The sequence below is a fragment of the Gopherus flavomarginatus genome, chromosome 2 (genome assembly GCF_025201925.1).
Source record: "Gopherus flavomarginatus isolate rGopFla2 chromosome 2, rGopFla2.mat.asm, whole genome shotgun sequence".
Lineage (NCBI taxonomy): Eukaryota > Metazoa > Chordata > Testudines > Testudinidae > Gopherus > Gopherus flavomarginatus.
This window is the reverse complement of record NC_066618.1, coordinates 238,805,656-238,826,613: the sequence shown is the minus strand read 5'-3', so window position 1 is coordinate 238,826,613 and position 20,958 is coordinate 238,805,656. Positions and strand designations below refer to the sequence as shown.

At 45.8% G+C, this 20,958-nt stretch overlaps 1 protein-coding gene across 4 annotated transcripts in view; it reads left to right on the top strand.

The window, feature by feature from the left end:
* ARFGEF1 (ADP ribosylation factor guanine nucleotide exchange factor 1) overlaps positions 1-6,943 on the top strand; it is a 185,738-nt gene extending 178,795 nt beyond the window's left edge. For all 4 annotated transcript variants that reach the window (XM_050940493.1, XM_050940496.1, XM_050940494.1 and 1 more), the window contains 4 exons: positions 163-331; positions 2,458-2,596; positions 4,476-4,593; positions 5,505-6,943. In XM_050940493.1, the coding sequence (XP_050796450.1) occupies positions 163-331; positions 2,458-2,596; positions 4,476-4,593; positions 5,505-5,669 (591 nt within the window). In that variant the 3' untranslated portion in view covers positions 5,670-6,943. The remainder of the gene's footprint in view (positions 1-162; positions 332-2,457; positions 2,597-4,475; positions 4,594-5,504) is intronic.
* The last annotated feature ends 14,015 nt before the right edge of the window (positions 6,944-20,958 follow it).

The window sequence follows — 20,958 nt, the reverse complement described above, 5'->3', positions numbered from 1 at the left end:
TTAAAAGAGAAATTATAGAACAATAAAATTTCAACAGCCTTTTGCCCTTGAGTTGGCATAATCAGTTGTTAATGACTGGTATCGCAAAGCTTGACTGCCATGACCAGCAATCAGTAGTCAGTACTGTTCTGAGTCTTACTGTTCTAAATCTGTTTTTTAAAGAGAGATGCAGTAGACTTCGATGTTCATGTGGACACACAAGATCAAGGAATGTATCGTTTTCTGACATCGCAACAGCTTTTCAAACTGCTGGACTGTTTGCTGGAATCTCACAGATTTGCTAAAGCTTTTAATGCAAACAATGAACAAAGAACTGCTCTCTGGAAAGCAGGTGGGTCACCTCCATTTAGAAAAATATTTGAGAAAACAATGTTACTGTGTTTTGAACCGAATCAGTTGGTGTTTTGAGCTGATTGCCTTGCTATATCACTTTAGAGTGCACCAGCATAGTGCATTAACCCTAGCTATAGGTATACTAGTCATAGAGCTCAGTGGAGATTCTTTTCTAGTTGGTTACTTAAATATCTGACTTTTCTTTTTCTTTAAAAGAAACTTTCCTTTCAGAAAAGGAAAAAGATAAAATAAAAATGTGTGATAGTTTAGTTTTGGTTTATAACATTAAACCAAACTCTGTGAGGATGTACTTAGCTGTCCTAAAGTAAATGCACAGCTTAGTGGTAGGTTACATTTGAGACACATATCCTTTTTGGTAGGGACTTTTATTTAAGTACAGAATTCAGTCCTTAGATCATACAGCTAACATTAATTCATTAACTGAGTTAGCAGCATAGGCGCCGACTCCGTGTTCTCCGGGGTTGGAGCACCCATGGGGGAAAAATGGCCCCTATCAGCTTCCCCCCGCCCCCTATCAAGTGTCTCCTGCCAACCGGCAGGCCTGCAAATCAACGCCTCCCTCTCCCTCCCTGCACCTCCTGCCTTCCGCGAACAGCTGTTTCGCAGCATGTAGGAGGTTGGGAGGAAGGGTAGAGGAGCGAGGACACAGTGTGCTTGGGGGAAGGGGCAGAACTGGATTGGAGGAGGCAGGGCGGGGTCAGAGCCATGGGTCGAGCACACCCTGGCACTTTGGAAAGTTGGTGCCTGTGATTAGCAATGTCTAGTGCAGTGGTGGGCAACCTACAGCCCATCAGGGTAATCTGATTGTGGACTGCAAGACATTTTGCTGATGTTGACTGTCTGCAGGTTTGACCCCCTAGAGCTCCCAGTGGCTCCCGCAGTCAGATTATCCTGATGGGCCACATGTGGGCCGCAGGTTGCCTGCCACTGGTCTGTTGTCCTAAGCCTGAAACTTAAGAGTTATTCCTGTTGTTTTCCAATAACTTGTTGCTTGGTCTTCATCAACTCATTTAACTTTCTATTATTAAATTATCTGTGTAATAAAAGGGGCTGATAATACCTTACAGTGATTTGAAGGATAGGTTAATGTTTGTAAAATGCTTTGATGACAGAAAGCACTGTAGTGTGGTGCTGGGTAGTGTTTGGTGGCCTCTGATACACAGGAGGTCAGACTAGGTGATCCAGTGGTCCTTTCTGGCCTTAAACTCTGGACTAAATGTTAATTTTTTCACTGGGATTTTTAAAGGAGCCTAAAGGAGTTAGGCACCCAATTCCCATAATAGGCTTCTTTGAAAAATTCCAGCCTTTGTTTTGTATATATACTTAAGTGTGTGAAATAAATGCCATTGTCTAGGACTCTTTGTTGGTGGAAAGTGGAAATTTCCTGTAGTATGATGTATTCATATATTCTTTAGGACCAAATCCAGGTATATTAATACTTTCAGCAATAGTGCACACACCGTACTGTGAATGCATAATTAGTTGTTTGCTGTCTGTTGTCAGCATGCACTCACATGGCCATCTCAGTTGGATCCTGTGTGTGGTGTGAATGTATAACAATATGCATTTATATAGTATAGATCTTTAATTGCAGTTGAGCTATAATGAACCTTATGAGAGCAGTTAATAAGCACACATGGTAATAGCTTGCTAAACCTTGGTGTTTTAGCAATTTATTTTTTATATAAAAATTAGTATTTTAAACCATCGCTGCGTGATTCAGACAGTGTAGTCCAGTGAATAGGGTACTGGATTGGGATATGAGTTCTATTCCTGGATTTACCATTAACCTCCTGTATGACCTTAGGCAAGTCATTTCACCACTCTCTGTCTCTGTTTCCCATATGTCTTGTCTGATTAGTGTTGAGGTTCCTCTTTTACTCGGTTCCCCAAGGACTCAGTTGGACTCCAGTCTCATCACTCAGGTTACGGTAGTACACAGAGACCCCAAACAACAACACTGCCCTTGCTGCAAGATCTAAATAAATGGGTAATTTGTAGTGGCCACTTACTGGCAAACAAGGATTTTAAAAAGATAAAAGTACAAAGGGAAACTTCAAGATGAAAGTAACAAATTTAAATGTATTCCTTACATTTCTCCAGGTTTTAAAGGCAAATCAAAGCCCAATCTTTTGAAACAGGAGACCAGTAGCCTGGCCTGTGGGTTGCGCATTCTTTTCCGCATGTACATGGATGAAAGCCGTACCGGTGCATGGGATGAAGTCCAGCAAAGACTACTGAAGTAAGTATCGGAGGAGTAGCCGTGTTAGTCTGGATCTGTAAAAGCAGCAAAGAATCCTGTGGCACCTTATAGCGCACGTCCAGACTAACCCGCGGCATCGGCGGGTTAAAATCGATTGCTCGGGGATCGATATATCGCGTCTAGTCTGGACGCGATGTATCGATCCCCGAGCGCGCTTACATCGATTCCGGAACTCCATCAACCCGAACGGAGTTCCGGAATCGACACGGAGAGCCGTGGACATCGATGCTGCGCCGTCCAGACGGGTGAGTACCTCGATTTTAGAAATTCGACTTCAGCTACGTTATTCCCGTAGCTGAAGTTGCGTATCTAAAATCGATTTTAATACCCTAGTCTGGACGTGGCCCTAGACTAACAGACATTTTGGAGCATGAGCTTTCGTGGGTGAATAACCAGTTCATCAGGTGCATGTCATGACATGCATCTGACGAAGTGGGTATTCACCCACGAAAGCTCATGCTCCAAAACGTCTGTTAGTCTATAAGGTGCCACAGGATTCTTTGCTGCTTTTACTGAAGTAAGATCATTGCAATAGCTGTAACATTAATGTGGTTCGTGTTTAAATACATATTTTAATGTGCTCTATCTAACTTGCTATATGTACAGTTAATGTTTATATAATGTTGAAAAGGAAATAGTACAATGAAAGTTACAGCTGAAATGCCTGATGTGGGGTAGAAGAGAGCAATTCTCCACTCTCTCCCTGCCCTGTCCATAAAACCATGCAAAAGTGGCAGAACATAGGATGGTGTCAGCCTTCACCCTGGTATGTGTTCCATGTGGGGATGGGGCAGGGAATTTCCTTTGCTCCTGAAGTTTTTGCTACTGTTGTTTAAGGGGGACAGGAGGTCAACTTTTCACATGAATCTGAGAATAGACACCATTTTTCTTTGAGAATTCACTACATACTCTCACTTGTAGGAAATGGCCCAGGTGCCACTGAGCTTCAGGAACCTACTGACACACAGTGCCTCTTGGGGGCATTAGTTATTAAAAATTTTATTCTTACAAATATGAGAATTCAGAAAATTAGTCTACAAAACCTTTTCAAGTGACTGAACAATGTAAGACTTAAATACAGTGGTGATAGCACTCAGATTTACAGATTATACAGTGACTCTGAAGGACTGATAAATCTGTTATCACATCCAGAAATTATATGAAATACAGAAGTATGTTAAGTAACTTTCTGCTTCTATCATTTTCTAGAGCCTGCTACTACCATTTTGTGTAATATATCGGAAGAAAATATGATACGCCTGAGCATGATAGCACTGGCTGGGGCAGGCACCTCACTTTGCCAGGCCAGTGCAGTCCTGATCGGCAGCATCCCTGATATTACAGTCCTAGAACTGGTAAAAGTACCAGTTGTGCAAAACTACAACAGGGATGAGGTTTGAGATTCTCTCCCCTACTTACATTTTTTAGGGCACTTCTCATTTATTTTGGCTAATGAGGCTTACACCCCCTTTCCCAAAATGGAGCTATTCTGGCCAGGGGCCTGTTCAGTATTGATTATGGTCAGGGCCAGCTCTAGCCATTTCGCCGCCCCAAGCATGGCGGCACGCCGTGGGGAGTGCTCTGCCACTCGCCGGTCCCACGGCTCCAGTGGACGTCCCGCAGGCGTGCCTGCGGATGCTCCACCGGAGCCGCAGGAGCAGCGGACCCTCCGCAGGCACGCCTGCAGGAGGTCCACCGGAGCTGCCTTCCACCCTCCTGGCGACCGGCAGAGCGCCCCACGTGGCATGCCGCCCCAAGCACGCGCTTGGCGCGCTGGGGCCTGGAGCCGGCCCTGATTATGGTTACAATTGTATTTACAAACACTTTGTTACCTTCTGTCATTTTATGTTCTCTGTAGTGTCTGCAGTGAAGCTCTAAGTTACTTCCTTACTCTTACATCAGAAAGTCACCGGGAAGCCTGGACTAATCTACTACTCTTATTCTTGACTAAGGTTCTCAAGATAAGTGATGAAAGGGTAAGTATTTGCATAAAAATATTTTAAAATAAAATAAGCAGTACTGCAAATAAGAACTGGTTCCAAGTTTTATTATCTGAACACTGGTATGCTCAAAAAACTTTGAAAACATGAAGCCAAAAAAGTACTAAGACGATATATTGGCTTTGTAGTTATAGACCTTTAAACGTTCGTGCTGCTTTACGGACAATTGAGAAAATGTCCTGCCCTAAGGAACTTGCTGTCTGATTTGAGACAGTATTTGAGGAATGATGACAGACACTAGAGAGGAGGATGGGGATGGCAGGCAGGACAAGCATACTGTGATAAAATAACATGTAGACATGATGCATCTGCCTTGAGGGCTGTCTTTAAAAGTTGCTTCCCACAAACAGCTACTATGAGGGAAGGATTAGTGGTTAATAAATATGTTATTTTCTTAATTCTTCTCATAAAACCCAGTCGCTGTATACTCCTATGCTATGTAAAATAATGAATTTTGGAATGAATCTTCTGGACAAATTAGAATGTTTCAGCAATTGTACAGCAAGTAATTATTGTACTTTCATCTGAGACCTCCGTTGCCCCCATTAAACTTTCTTGGGTTTAGTAAAATTTGATGCCGTGCTGCAGATGTAAGTTGACAAGGTGCACAAATCTTATATGGAAAAGGAAAAACCCCTTCTTTCTCAGAATGAGCAATAGTTTAACAAAATGTGTAGATACAGGATATAGCCACTGCAGGATATCTCAAAATACATCACATACAATGCGCCTTCATCCAGAAGCCTGATTATAAAATTGTTTGTACTTGAACTCTATTAATGTTTGTGTCTCACCTCGATGCATAGTATTTGAAATCCTACACTCTAAAGAACAGGCTTGTGAAGGTTCATGTATAATAGAATAACTTTTATTTTTCCCCCCCTCAGTTCAAGGCTCATGCCTCATTCTACTACCCTCTCTTGTGTGAAATTATGCAGTTTGACCTAATTCCTGAACTTCGAGCTGTTCTGCGAAGGTTTTTCCTGCGGATTGGTGTAGTTTTTCAGATATCCCAACCACTAGAACAGGAGCCTGGAACATACAAGCAGTAGCAAGCACTGACTGAATATTGCTTTGTTACGCGATTACATCCCTTGGCTATTTAAAAGGACCTGGTAGCGGAGGCTGTCTGTCTGGATAGCCATAAAAACGGTTTCTTTGTATGGCAACGTGGATCTAAGGGTTAATGGTACAGATACTTACAGCTGTAATTCAGGCTTGCAACACTCCAGTTCCTTTCAGTTTTCTGGTGGATTATCTCTATTGGTTCTCTTTCCTGGCTCATGTTGAGCATAGAGCCAGTTTTTAGCACGGTCCTGTTGTCAGCATGGGCTACGATATCCTTTACTGTCCTAGACAGCAGTATAGCAACAGATGTTTATGGCGGGTGTGAAATTAAAACGTACCCAAAGAACTATATATGTAAAGGTTTGAACTTCTGCCAGAAGTACAACTCAGGAGAGCTGGATTTTGAAAGATAAAATGTTTATAGTGAAAAAAGAATGGAAAATTATTGTTCATGGTAAAAGGTATTTAGCAACTATGTCTGATGCTCTTACTCTTAAAATTTTTTGCACACTCAGGCAGTCTGAGATATTGCTTATCATCCTTCTGTGAAAAATGTACAGAGATGCAGGTCTGTAATATAAATTATTAAACCCTATACAGTTCTTCCTGCATTGTTTTGTTTTTGTATTTTCTTATTGATTTGCTAAAAACCCATAACATTTTATGGTTTACCAAATGCACTAGAAGTTTGGGTTTATTTTTTTGAGTTATGATTTTTGTTTTGTTGTAGCCCAAAAGTTAGTGTTGCTGAATTTTGTCAAGAACAGAGGTAGAAAATCTCACAACTGACATAACTACCTGTAATATACTTGTTTTAGGGCTTTTAAATATAAAGAGCCATTGAAATATGATGATCCTTCAAGGACTGGAACTTGAATCACTGCAAACAGTCTAGGTTGTGTCTGCTGTCACTTCTTTTTGTTTGTTTGATGTAGATTTCACTCTATGTACAGAATTTAATGTTGAATATCTTAAAGTAACAAATCTGGCATGGTTTGGGGATGATTAAATTTATTGGAAATGTATTCATACTGTGAATTGTGCCCTGATGGTTAAAGGCAAGATTGTCAAGCATTCTGTATTACAGTGGATGTAGAAAATTTTTTCAGATGGACAAAATGTATATGGTACAGATATGTAAAGTTTTCTATGTAAAAATTCTGTACAACTTTCTGTACAATATTGGTTCTCATCTGGCATATTCTAATCAGGTTATAGGTCAATAAAGTTTTTGAATTCTTTCATCAGTGCAATCAAACCAGTGTAATCTGCACCTACTTGTTTCACTGTTTCCTTGACCTTTCATAGTCTTCATTCTGTTTTTAACAAATGACGCTAAATATACTGAACTTCTAAGAAATAATACGATCACTCTGAGTGGGAGCAGGGATGCAGCCAGGAGCATAGCTTCAGACTTTTGAGGGTTTTAATGCCTTGTTTCCCTCTGGCATAAGGCTGTTTGTTTTCCCTGTGGGGATGGATTAGAGTGGAAGGAGGCACTCAAAATGAACAAGAGCATGTGTTTGGTAGTTGGATGAAGAGAGACAACCACAACGTGTATTTGTCTTTCTTGCCTCTGAGGATATGTCCATTGTGACAGGTTGGATCACAGAAACCCCCTTGGGGCTGCCAACTGATGTGCCAAGACTACTACTGCCCCCGCTTTGCCTGCTAGCTTGGGACTCCAGCACCTTGTCTTGTTGAGCCAGACAGGCCAGTCTCCTCCAACACAGACCCAGGGTCTGAACCACATGCCCTAAAGCTGCAGACTTAACTGAAAGCAACTTAAATGTTCCTGTCTTTAACACTCAGATGCTTAACTCCCAATGGGGTCCAAACACCAACTAAATCCGTTTTACCCTGTACAAAGCTTATACAGGGTAAACTCATAAATTGTTTGCCCTCTATAACAGTGATAGAGAGCTATGCACAGCTGTTTGTCCCCTCAGGTATTAATACATACTCTGGGTTAATTAATAAGTAAAAAGTGATTTTATTAAATACAGAAAGTAGGATTTAAGTGGTTCCAAGTAGTAACAGACAAAACAAAGTGAATTACCAAGTAAACTAAAATATACAAGTCTGAGTCTAATACAGTAAGAAAACTGAATACAGACAAAATCTCATCCATGTGGTGTTCCAGTAAGCTTCCTTTTACAGACTAGTCTCCTTCTAGTCTGTGTCCAGTAATCATTCACACTCCCTGTAGTTACTGTCCTTTGTTCCAGTTTCTTCCAGGTATCCTTGGAGGTGGAGGGGCTGTCTCTTGAGCCAGCTGACGTCAAAATAGAGGGGTTTCCCAGGGGGTTAAATAGACTTTATCTTGTGGGTGGAGACCCCCTCTTCTCTCCTATGCAAAGTCCAGCTCCAAGATGGAGTTTTGGAGTCATATGGACAAGTCACATGTCCATGCATGACTAGGTTTTTACAGACAGCAGCCATTGTTTACATCTTACCCTGAACATCCTTAGATAGACTTATGTGGATGAAGCCTTCCAAGACTCATTGTTCTTTAAGTGGGCACTTAATTTGCACATTCCTTTCTCAAGAAGCTGACCAAATGCTTTATTAAGGCTACTTAGAAATCAAGCAGGTACACAGCCAATATTCATAACTTCAAACACAAAAATGATACATGTAAACACAAATGGGAGGAATAGTCAGTAGAGCATAACCTTTACATAGATATGTTACATAAAACATGCTTATGAATGTATCTGATAACTGGAATATTTCTATAAAGCCTTATGGGGTGCACCATCACATCTATATTACAGTATGTACTAGCTAAGCTCTTCTCCCAGCACCTATGGTGCAGCACCACATGACCCATACCTAATTGTACATGTAGCCACACTGGTGAAACAGTTACACAGAGTAGGCTCTAGGTTTTGGGGGTATATCCAAGATTATCTGAAGCTGCTGTAGGACTTTGTTTATTATGGAAGTGGTTTTAGCCCACCAACACTTCTAATTGAGGAACTTCCTGCTCTACATGTTTCTCACCTGTTCATTCTAGCTGGGGCCAAGTCATGGATCCAGCACCCTTGGAGAAGCTGTTGCTGCTTGTGGCTGACCTGCTTATGCTGCAGGATTGATGGTCTGCAAGATTGTGGATGACAGTTCAGGGGCAGGCCTCAGAGTCCCCTCAATTGCTGCAGCTTATGCAGATTCTCCCCATGTAGATCAACACTTCTGGTGCAGGACACCTAGCATACCATGATGGGATGACCAGCAGTGAGGCCAGAAGTCCCCCTGGAGGAAATAAGACTTCCATGGAGCAGTGAAATGAGGGAGGTAATGCTGTTCCAGAAGCAGGGTGCTGTTGCCATCTAAAAATGCCCCAGCCCAGACTGTTACAGGTACCTAGCTAAGCTGTGGGGGTTATGGAGATTTGAGGCAATTAATACTGTACTTTACCCCTGGGTTGTAGGTGTAAATAGCTGGCTTGCAGAGAATGGAGTGCTAACCATAAGGATCAAGTGTATATCAACCCAAAGGATTACTACAACAGTGTTGTGCAGAGCTTGGTCAGCCAGAGAGGCAAGGTCATGAACACCAACCTGGGATGTACTGGAAAAGTGCATGATGGCAGGGTGCTGAAAGCTTGTGGTTACCTTCCCCCACTCCATAATCAATGGGCCTGGGCCCACTGTTGAGAGCATGCCTCCTCTCCTTCCTTACCTTCTACCACCATGGCTCATGAAACTGTGCCTTGACCACAGAGTCCCTGACAAAAAGGTTTAATTGCACACACAGCAGTTGCAGGATGATGAAAATGGTTTTGTAGTCAGTGCTATCTGTACTGTTGTGGGATTCTGCACATTTAAGAATAAAGGCAAGAATTTTCACATAGTATGAGCTTCTGGCCCTCTGATAGGTTGTAGGCCTGCTACAGAAAATCCAAGTGCATCTCATCACTAGGGGTGGGGTCCAAGTCAGCATGAGAAAGGAGGGATGTCTTGTGTGCCCACATACTTGCATCACAGGATGAGGGGAATGAGGTGATGTGTACTGCTGTATACATGTTCATTTATTTGGTTACCACTGCTATTGGTTTTGTATTACTACAAGAATGTGACACTTTTGGGAAAGAATGAAGAGTCAGACAAGTGCCAAGCACTCACCCATAAAGCTACTGTACAGTCAAATCAACTAGTTAACATAGCCATTGGAGACATACCAGGTGTCATCTGGCCATCAATAACTACAAGTGTGCAAACTAATGTAAGTAACTGTGCCACACTCCAGTCTCACGGGCTGTGGAACAGGATGCCTCTTAGTTATCTCTTTCCACATCTGGTTGTTGTGGGGGTGTAGTGCACAGGATACATCTATCTCTTCTAGTTTGTTGACTGTTCCCAGCCCACCTAGCTCCTGAGCTTTCTAGTAGCTGCCTGCATGATGGTACTGAAGCCTATGGGTGATCTGGGCCTGAGGCCTAGTCCTCTCATCAGTTTGAGGAAAACCACTGTCATCATCTTCCTTCACCTTTGGTCACTCCAGGTAAGCTGTGACCCTCTTCCTTTTCCCATGTTGGTTGAGGATCCTGTGTAATTATAGAAGTGCCTGGCCAAGAAAATAAACCCACACAATTTTTCATTGGGTGATGGGATAAAAATGGAAAGACTTATACAGCACCTAACAGTAGGTTTCTGGGCTGTGACTATGGGTCCTAGACACCAATAACTCCCCTCCCCCTTTTACAGTCTGTAATCAGGCAGAGCCACAGTTTGATACTGTTATCAGTCTGGTATGCTTTTCTGCTATGTGTATACACTGCTTGTTCACAAGCTCCTTCGTGCAATGTGTCCTGACCAAAGATACCCTGTGGTAAGAATTTCAAATTTAATTCATTTAAAAAATTTTGCCCTACACCCCTCCTCAAAAAAAAAAAAGTCAGATCAGGGGCCTGTTATCAGTGCTGGTTTCAACATAGTTCAGGCTGGAGAAGGCTTTGGGATATTACTGGTCTGGAAATCACAGACTAAGGACTAAATTTTCCAGGCTACTGTTGGAATCCCATCTATACAAAGGAGCTTGTCATCAAGTGGGAATTAAACACAGTCTGAAGGAATCAAGAGGACTAGCAAGCTACTACTGGGGTAGTTAGTTCCTATGTAGGGCAGACTTCCATCTGTCTTGATTTCTTCTGCATGAAAAATTCTCAAGCAGCACCTGCTAGGAGTGGGGGAAGAGTCAGGCAAACACTAATAGGATGAGCAGCAAAGAGTCCAGATCCAGACTAACATGGCTATACTTGACTAACAGGATGCTGAACTAGAATGCAGAAAGTTACAAACAAGCACAACTGACTTCCTTCCCTCCCCTGTGCCCCAATCTGGACAGCATTTTACTGACAGTCTACAAGGGACTCTTCTACTTAATGCAGCCACTGGGTCTTAAATCATGCTGCCTGAGATAATATTTTAATGCTAGTAAAGATCCACCTACCATTCCTCTGCTATGCCAGTTACAAACAGCAGTATGTGTGCTAGTCCAGTCTGTAACCTTGCATCTTTTTTAAAAATGCCAAAGTAGTAACAATCCCTTTTGTGTTTACATTTTTCACCCCTGGCTGGCTTTCATTCAGGGTCACATAGGGAGCTGTGGCAGTGGCTCCAAGAAAATGTTGTGACTTTCACCCTCAACTGAAGCAAAACCCATCACACTGCTTGTAATCTCCATAACAAGTCATAAGGCAGAAATCCCTCCCCTGCCTCTACTAGAATTTCCCCTATGGTAATAATGAAGATGGCAGATGCCACTTAGCCTAGCTGTGGATGTAGTTCCTGCTGCTGCTCCTCTCTCTCTCACTCCAAGTTGTTTTCTGGGCCCATCCCTGAATGAGACCTAGAAAAATTGACCCAGGATGCACACGAACCCAGCTGGCCACAGGGGCTGTTCCTGAACTACCAGCATTGGTCTGTTCCTCAGAATCTACCTTCTCTTCTGGTGCAATCCCTCTCCTTCTGGTCTCATCATCAAGTACAGTCAAACCCCACCATAACGTGAAATAGCATATAACGCGATTGCAGGTTGGCTCCCCTTTAAGGTACAGTATAATACAGTAGGATACTGTACTAATGGTCCCCAACCCCATGGCAGGGGAGAGAAGCTGCAGACCCGCATCTGCTGGGAATAGAGAATTCCAAGACTGCTGGCTCCGGTGCTCTCTGTCCCCAGCAGACAGGGAGCTGCGCCTCCTCTTGAAGTGGGAGGGAAGCCGCGGTCCCGCAACTGCTGGGGACGGAGAGCACCGGTGCCAGCAGCCCCGGAGTTCTCTGACCCCAGCAGGTGAGGAGCCGCGGCCCCGTGCTTGCCAGGGACATAGAGCACTGGCGCCCGCAGCCCCAGTGCTCTCTGTCCCTGGCAGGTGGGGAGCCGCAGCTCCTCTTGAAGCTGGAGCGAAGCTGCAGCCCCGCACCTGCCAGGGACAGAGAGCACCGGCGCCCGCAGCCCCGGAGCTCTCTGTCCCTGGCAGGCAGGGAACCACAGCTCCTCTCCCCTGCTGGGCACTAAGCACCAGAGGCACTAGGCGATGCACCTCAATGCACTGCTTTGGGGATCACCTGACTGATTTGAAACCCCGCTATACCGCAACCCCGCATTTAGCTTGATGGGATTTTTTGGACCCCCAAGGTCGTGTTATAGTGGGGTTTCACTGTACGTCATGCAGGCCTCGGGGCTCAGGGCAGTAATAAGCAACTGCTCAAACTCCTCTTAAGGCCAGATAGCAGGGCAGTTCCTGAAACTGTTGTTGTCATCCTGTAGCTTTAAGTGTTTGAGGTGCTCCCTGCACTGCACACCAGTTCAGTTTATCCGCACCTGCACATTTCCAGCGCTTCTCCCAGCATCATGCTGCTTGCTGTACTTATGCCACAACTTAGTAAGAGCCTTGGCAATGCACCTCCAACTGGCGAGCAGCACACCACGTGCTGGACATCTTCTAATGGTGTTTTGCAGTGCTGTGCGGAACTGAAGTGTTAAAACACCAACCAAGTAGCTTCCGGTAGAGATGGGATGAGAAGGAAGTGAGTAGGCAGACAGGCTGGAACAAAGAGGCACCAGGAATTGTTGGATGACTATCCCAGGAAGCTCAGAACAAAAACTTTAGCAGTCTCCATGCTGCAAGGTTGCTGGGTAGAACAGTTCAAAATGAAACATGGTGTTGCTTCCTAGCATAGACCTACCTAGGGCTACTTTTGTGCTATGACATAGGGGTGTGATTCCCAGCTCTCACCCATATACTCATCGTAGCGTGATGAGAGCTAGTGCAAGTATAAATAGTAGTATAGCTGCAGTGCCAACGGTGGCAGGGCTTAGCCATGATGAGTACAAACCTCCCTAAAACCAGTGGGTACATACACAGCCTTGCTGCCGCTGTCCATGCTTGCATGGCTGCACTACTCTTTATACTCACACTAGCTCTCATTCAGCTAACAGGTGTGTGGGAGCTGGGGATTCACACTCTAGCTCATAGTGAAGAGACAGCCTTAGATTGGAAGCTCTTCAGGGTAGAAACTTTGTAAATTACCTAAAACTGGTTGGGGACTTTAGGCACCCCTAGAACACCAAGAATAAACAACAACACAGTTTGGCTTGGAATTGGTGTCAAGGGTGTAGCTGCCTTAGAAATGGCAGCTAAGCCCTGTCCCCTCCCAATGCTCTGACAGGGAGCATGGGGGTGCACAGCAAGAGGAGCTACTCTGTACACAGCTGAAACTGGTGCTAGCACTCAAGGAGCAGCTGTTAGGAACTAGCTGCTTGAGGAAGAGAGATCATTGTGGAGCACAAGTAAAGTTACCCCTCACAGCAAGACAGAAGATAGGAAGCACATTCTGTATTCTTCCTTCATTTTGGAGAGTTTCCCTACCTTGAGGGTATTGAGCAGCCACTACCTGGGGTAAAGCAAGGAGAGCAGAGAAGGCCAACACCCACAAGGAAAACCTCTGAATCTACTGTGAAACTGAAGTGCTTTCCGTGTGCTTCAGCACACGGGAGGGCTGGTGACCCCTTGTGAAGATGCCAAGAAGGAGAAAACATGTTTTGCAGAATCAGGAGTTAAACCTTCTTACTGTACCACAGACCTGACCCTGCTGGAAGGAGAAACCCATTTTTAGAACAAGCCTACACATGAAAAAGTTCATTAAGAATCATAATCACTGCCACAGAAGTTAGGCTACTGTGATTTCCAAATGGATGTCTCTAAAAATGTTTAGATTTTTAATTAGTTATATTCCTGATTGCTCACTTATTGCTTGCGAGCAGCAGCTGCGGCCATTTATCTGCTTGCAGACAGGTACAGAGCCAAGCCCCTAGGCTTGGACTCCACCCCGTTTTGCCATGTAAGCTTTGAGGAACTTGCTATTTCCCACTGTTTAGCTGAACCTCCACTCCCACCTTTGACTGCCCTTTGAGAGGGAATACATACATAGGAATAAGACTCTCTCTAAGATGCAGGCTCTCTCTCAACTCTTTTCTCTTCCACTGCTACACATTCTTTTCTTACTCATGCTCTTGCTGATTTCTTCAAAGGCAAAACTGACACCATCTGAGACATCCTACCTCAATCCATGCCACCCCACCTGACCATACCTCTCTCTACCATTCCCTCCACTGGTGCTTAGTATGTGTCAGTTCTTCAAGTGCTTCATGTCCATTCCCTGTTAGGTGTGTGGAGGCTGCATGCCCAGTCACTGCAGATTTTACCCTCTGTGGTATCCGTCAGGCTGGCTCTAGCCCCTCTGGTGCCATGTGCTCATGCACCAGTAATATGGGGTCAAGCCAGCTCCACCCCCTCTCAGTTCCTTCTTAACACCCACAAAGGTCACTGGAACAGGACCGCAAGGCAATTCTCAGTGGTTCTTGCTGTATCTTCAGTTTGTCTTCTTGGTAGTCAGTGTAAATAGTTAGCTGGAGTCTTGCATCTGTCTAACGGAGCATCCTCCACTCCTGGAGCTGGGCATGCCTCAGTCTCTGGGCTTCAAACCCCATGCTGCCTGCAGCAAGCCCATGCCGGTGAGTGACCCACACTCCAGCTACTGAAGTGTCAAGAGTGTCCAGCTACTGAAGTGTCAAATCTTCCACCAGTTCAAGCCTCGTACGAAGGAAGAAGACAAGGACGCTAGGTTAAGGTCAGTCCTGATGGAAGCTGCACCTAGACCAGTGTTGGAGACAAGCTGGTTGGACATGGTACCGAGTACCTCAGTGTTAATACCGAGTGCTCCTCCTGTGGCATGGGACTCTTGGCACACAAAGCAGCAGTTCATGATGGGACATTCCCCAACCTGAGGGAAAAGCATGGGAAGCCCAGCAAGGGGTGCTCTGCTTTGGGCCACTCCCCATCCCCTCCATAAATTGCAGAGTCAACTCAGCCCTACTTGCAGGCACTGTTAAGTCTGGTGCAGGATCAGCCATCGGAGGGACATTGTGGCGCCAGCAGGATCACAATGCCATCCATCCTGGAGATGTTCATTGTGGATAGGGACTTACAGGTGCTCTTGGTACCACCATCGCCAGCAGAACAAGAGCTGGTGGCGGTGAAGACGAGTAGAAGGGAGCATGTTGCCACAAGTTCCTATTTGATACTGGGTCCTCTGGTACTGTTCTGAAGGAAACCGACATTGCTGATGTTGGCTAAGACTTCCCTGCTCCGGCAACATTTCCTCTATCCCTAGTACAGGCCAGTGGAATTGACAGCTACCGCTCCTCCATGGTTCCCGCAGATTGACTCATCTAAGTTGGAGTTGTGCACCCAGACACCCTATGTTCTTGTGGCTACTGGTGCCCAAGGGCATTATACTCCTTTACTGGATCCTGTTCCTGTTTTGTTTTCAGACAGTCTCTCCAGCGTGGTCCCTCATCACTTCAGATGGTTGGGTGCTGACTATGGTGGAAGAAGGTTACACTTTGCAGTTTATTTCCACCCTTCCCTCTCACTCCCCATTCCTATCAGGGGACCCTTCTCACAAGCAACTTTTAGCCTAGGAGGTACAAGCCCTCCTCCAGGCAGGAGCTATGGAGGAGGTAACTCAGAGCTTGAGAGGGAAAAGGTTTTACTCCCGTTATTTCCTAATCCTGAAGGCCAAGGAGGATCTCAGACCCAACCATTATCTCAAGGAACTGAAGTTCCACATGGTCTCCCTGGCCTCCATTATTCCCTCCCTGGATCCAGGGGACTGGTACACCTTCCTCGACTTAAAATATGTCTATTTTCACACCTCCATATTTTGGGGCCACAGAAGGTTTCTCAGGTTCATTGTGAACCAGACCCACTACCAGTTCACCATCCTCCCCTTTGGCCTGTCAGCAGCCCCTCAGTTTTCATTAAATGCATGGTGGTAATACCAGCCTTCCTCAGGAGGTGCAAGTCTACCCTTACCTTGACCGACTGGCTGATCAAGGGTTGATCCGAGGCCCAGGTGAGAGCCAGCATCCACCTGGTTCAAGCTACCCTCCAAGCGCTGAGCCTGTGATAAACGAGCAGAAGTCAACACTCATCCCCATTCAGAGGATAGTTTATGGGTGCAGTGCTCAATTCCACCCAGGCCAGAGTCTTCCTCCCAGTGGCCCACTTCCAGACAATGTCATCCCTGATATCACAGGTCAAGGCCCGCCCCATCATGACAGCCTGTTTCTGCCTCAGATGATTGGGTCATATGGCCACGTGCACATAAGCGGTACAGCACATGAGACTATGCCTCAGAGCCCCTCAAGGATGACTGGCATTGGCATACTCATCAATAGGTCATTTAGACTCTGGGCTTACAGTTCCCACCCAGGTCCTCACCTCTCTAGATTGCTGGAGGGACTCCAGTTGGTAGGCTTTGGTATTCCCTTCTTCATTCCCAAGCCCTCAGTATGACTAATCTTGGCTGCATCCAAGTAGGTTGTGGGGTTCACCTCGAGCACCTCAGGACTGAAGGTCTGTGGTCCCAGGAGGAACTCTCCTTACATATAAATGTCAGAGAGGTCTGCCCGGCACGCCAGGTGTTTTACCCCAGATTGCAGGCAAGGTTATGAGAGTCCTTACAGACAACATGGCAGCCATGTTTTACATCAACAGGCAGAGAGGGGCACATGTCAAGAGGCCATTTGCTTGTGGGAATCCTGCGTGAAGCACTTGATCCACCTTGCAACTTCTCACTTTCTGGGAGCCCATAACAATCTGGCAGATCACCTCAGCAGATCTTTCTCCTCTCACCACAAGTGGTCCCTTCACTCCGATAAAGCCAAGGCCATCTTCCAGTGGTGGGGGACATCCCTTGTAGACCTGTTTGAAACCAAGCAAAGTAGAAAGCATCAGTAGTTTTGCTCTCAATGCAGGCATAGCTCAGGCTCACTCATACATGCCGTCCTGCTCCCTTGGGCAAAGCACCCGTTCTATGCATTTCCCTCCATTCCTCTCTCACAAAAATCTTATCAGAGTAAACCGGGACAGAGCAAAGGTTATTCTTATAGACCCAACATGGCCATGCCAGCACTAGTTCGACACATTATGGGGACCTGTCAGTAATGACCCCGATGCCACTCCCTTCCCACCTCTCCCAGACCTGATCTCACAAGATCACGGCCAACTGCTTCACCCAAACCTCAAGGCCCTCCACCTGACCCCATGGAAGTTTCATGGTTAAACTCAGCAGAGCTGGCCTATTCAGAGCAAGCCCTCCAGGTATTACTAGGTAGTAGGAAACCATCTGCTAGAGTGACTAACCTTGCAAAGTGGAAGTGTTTCTCTGTGTGGTGATCCCGACGAGGCCTCACACGCTAGGTCACCTCTCCAGTCTGTGCTGGAGTATCTGCTTCAATTGAAACATCAGGACGTAGCCAATTTGTCTATTAAGGTACACCTAGTGGCCATCTCAGCCTTCCACCCTCCAGTGGATGGTAGGTAGTTTTTTTCCTCACGCAACGTCCATTGGTTTCCTCAGGGGCTTAGAGAGACTAAACCCACAGATCTGTGAACCAATTCCCCTGTGAAATCTAAAACTGGTCCTTTCAAGACTTACAGACCTTCCCTTTGAGCCACTGGCATTATGCCCCTTGTCGTACTTCTCCTGGAAGGTTGCTTTCCTGGTAGCGATTACCTCAGCCAGGAGGATCTCAGATATCAGGTCCCTTATGTCAGAAATCCAGTATACTGTGTTCTTGAAGGACAAAGGTTCAACTTCACGCTCACCCCATGATTCTCCTGAAGGTGGTTTTACAGTTTCATAGTAATCAGGCTATCTTCCTGCTAATATCCTTTCTGAAATAACATAAGAATATGGAGGAGCAGCATTTCCACATGTATGTTAGGCGTGCCCCGTCTGTACAGAAGGGCCAAACTGTTCTGCAAGTCCATACAGCTCTTTGTGGTAATAGCAGACAGAATGAAAGGTGTGCCAGTTTCAGCCCAAAGGATTTCATCCTGGATCACTTCCTACATTCACATGTGCTATGAGCCCCACCTCCCGCCCTCTTGACCGCCCACTTGACAACAGCTCAAATGTCCTCAGCAGCATTTCTGACCCAAGTCCCAATCCAGGATATTTGCAGAACAGCAACCTGGTTGTCAGTGCATACTTTTTCATCCCATTACACCATCGCTCAGCAGGCTAGAGATGATGAGGGATTTGGTAGAGCAGTGTTGCAATCTGCATGTCCACGAACTGAGCCCACCTCCTAAGGTACTGCTTGGGAGTCACCTAACGTGGAATGGACAAGCACCCAAAGAAGAAAAAGCTTCTGTAACTGATGTTCTTCAAGATGTGCTGCTCATGTCCATTCCATGACCCACCCTAAAGACTCAGACACACAATTCCCTCCACCCAGAGTTGAAAAAATCCGGTTTCCTGATTGGTCCTCTGGTCAGGTGCTTCAGGTGAAAGAGACATTAACCCTTAGCTATCTGTTTATGACACGCCCCCCAAATTGCAGACAGTGGGGAAGCTCACTGGCGGCGATTTCCTTCTAGAACTTGAAAATAAACAGATTAATACAACACATACACCTTTACATATACTCCTAAGTATATAACTAACAGACTTCTACATTTTAAGAACACTTTTTAACTACTGAATTCTGGGAAACTCTCACGGGAGAGTGCATCAGCAACTTTGTTAGAAGCTCCTGTGATGTGTTGAATTTCAAAATCAAAATCTTGGAGAGCTAAACTCCAACGAAGAAGTTTCTTGTTGTTCCCCTTGGCAGTATGAAGCCACTTTAGTGCAGCATGGTCAGTTTGTAGTTGGAACCGCCGTCCCCAAACATATGGGCGTAGCTTTTCCAGGGCGTACACAATGGCATAGCATTCCTTTTCACTGACTGACCAGTGACTTTCCCTCTCAGACAGTTTCTTGCTGAGAAACACGACAGGATGGAAGTTGTGATCTGTTGCTTCCTGCATGAGCACTGCTCCTATACCACGCTCAGATGCATCTGTGGTTACTAGGAATGGCTTGTCAAAGTCCGGGGCCCTGAGCACAGGGTCAGACATGAGCGTTGCCTTAAGTTGGGTAAAGGCCTTTTGACACTCATCAGTCCACTTAACTGCATTTGGCTGGGTCTTTTTGGTCAGGTCAGTCAGTGGGGCAGCGATTTGGCTGTAGTGTGGTACAAATCGCCTGTAGTATCCGGCCAAGCCTAAGAAGGATTGGACCTGCTTCTTTGACTTTGGGACAGGCCACTTTTGGATAGCATCCACCTTGGCCTGTAGGGGGTTTATGGTTCCTCGACCCACCTGGTGCCCCAGGTAAGTCACTCTGTTTTGGCCTATTTGACACTTTTTGGCCTTAACAGTTAGTCCGGCCTGCCTGATGCGCTCAAAGACCTTTTCCAGGTGTAGTAGGTGTTCGGGCCAAGAGTCTGAAAAAATGGCCACATCATCGAGGTAGGCAACTGCAAATTCTCCCAGTCCAGCTAGTAGACCATCTACCAGCCTCTGGAAGGTGGCGGGTGCATTTCGAAGGCCGAAAGGAAGGACATTGAATTCATACACCCCCGCATGGGTGACGAATGCTGACCTCTCCTTGGCAGGTTCATCTAGCGGTACTTGCCAGTACCCCTTGGTTAAGTCTATTGTAGAGATGAACTGGGCACGTCCCAACTTCTCCAATAGCTTATCGGTACGTGGCATTGGATAGTTGTCCGGACGAGTTACAGCATTTAGCTTATGGTAGTCCACGCAAAAGCGTATTTCCCCATCTGGTTTGGGTACCAGAACCACTGGAGATGCCCATGCACTGGTAGATGGGCGGATTATACCCATCTGTAGCATGTTCTGGATCTCCCATTCTATAGCAGCTTGGGCATGAGGAGACACTCGGTAGGGTGGGGTTCCGATTGGGTGAGCATTACCTGTATCAATGGAGTGGTATGCCCGTTCAGTCCGTCCTGGGGTGGCTGAGAACAATGGGGAGAAGCTAGTGCACAGCTCCTTGATTTGTTGCCGCTGCAGACGTTCCAGGGTGGTTGAGAGGTTCACCTCTTCCACGCCACCGTCTTTTTTCCCGTCGTAGTAGACACCGTCAGGCCACTCAGCATCATCTCCCTGGACTGTAAACTGACAAACCTGTAAGTCTCTGGAATAGAAAGGCTTGAGAGAATTAACATGGTACACTTTAGGCTTTAGTGAGGAATTGGGAAATGCTATGAGGTAGTTTACAGCTCCCAGGCGCTCTTGGACCATGAAGGGCCCTTCCCATGATGCTTCCATCTTATGGGCCTGTTGCGCCTTCAAGACCATAACCTGGTCTCCTACCTTGAAGGAACGTTCTCTGGCATGTCTGTCATACCAGGCCTTTTGCTCTTCTTGAGCATCCTTTAGGTTCTCTCTAGCAAGGGCTAAAGAGTGTCGGAGGGTGCTTTGTAGGTTGCTTACAAAGTCCAGAATGTTAGTTCCTGGAGAAGGCGTAAACCCCTCCCATTGCTGCTTCACCAACTGTAATGGCCCCTTAACCTCGTGACCATACACAAGTTCAAATGGTGAAAACCCTAAACTGGGATGGGGTACAGCCCTGTAGGCAAACAGCAACTGCTGCAACACTAGGTCCCAATTATTGGAGAATTCGTTGATGAATTTTCGTATCATGGCCCCCAAAGTTCCATTGAACCTTTCCACCAGGCCATTGGTTTGATGGTGGTACGGGGTGGCAACCAAGTGATTCACCCCATGAGTTTCCCACAGTTTTTCCATGGTCCCTGCCAGGAAATTAGACCCTGAATCTGTAAGGATGTCGGAGGGCCAACCTACCCTGGCAAAGATGTCTGTTAGGGCCAGGCACACAGTGT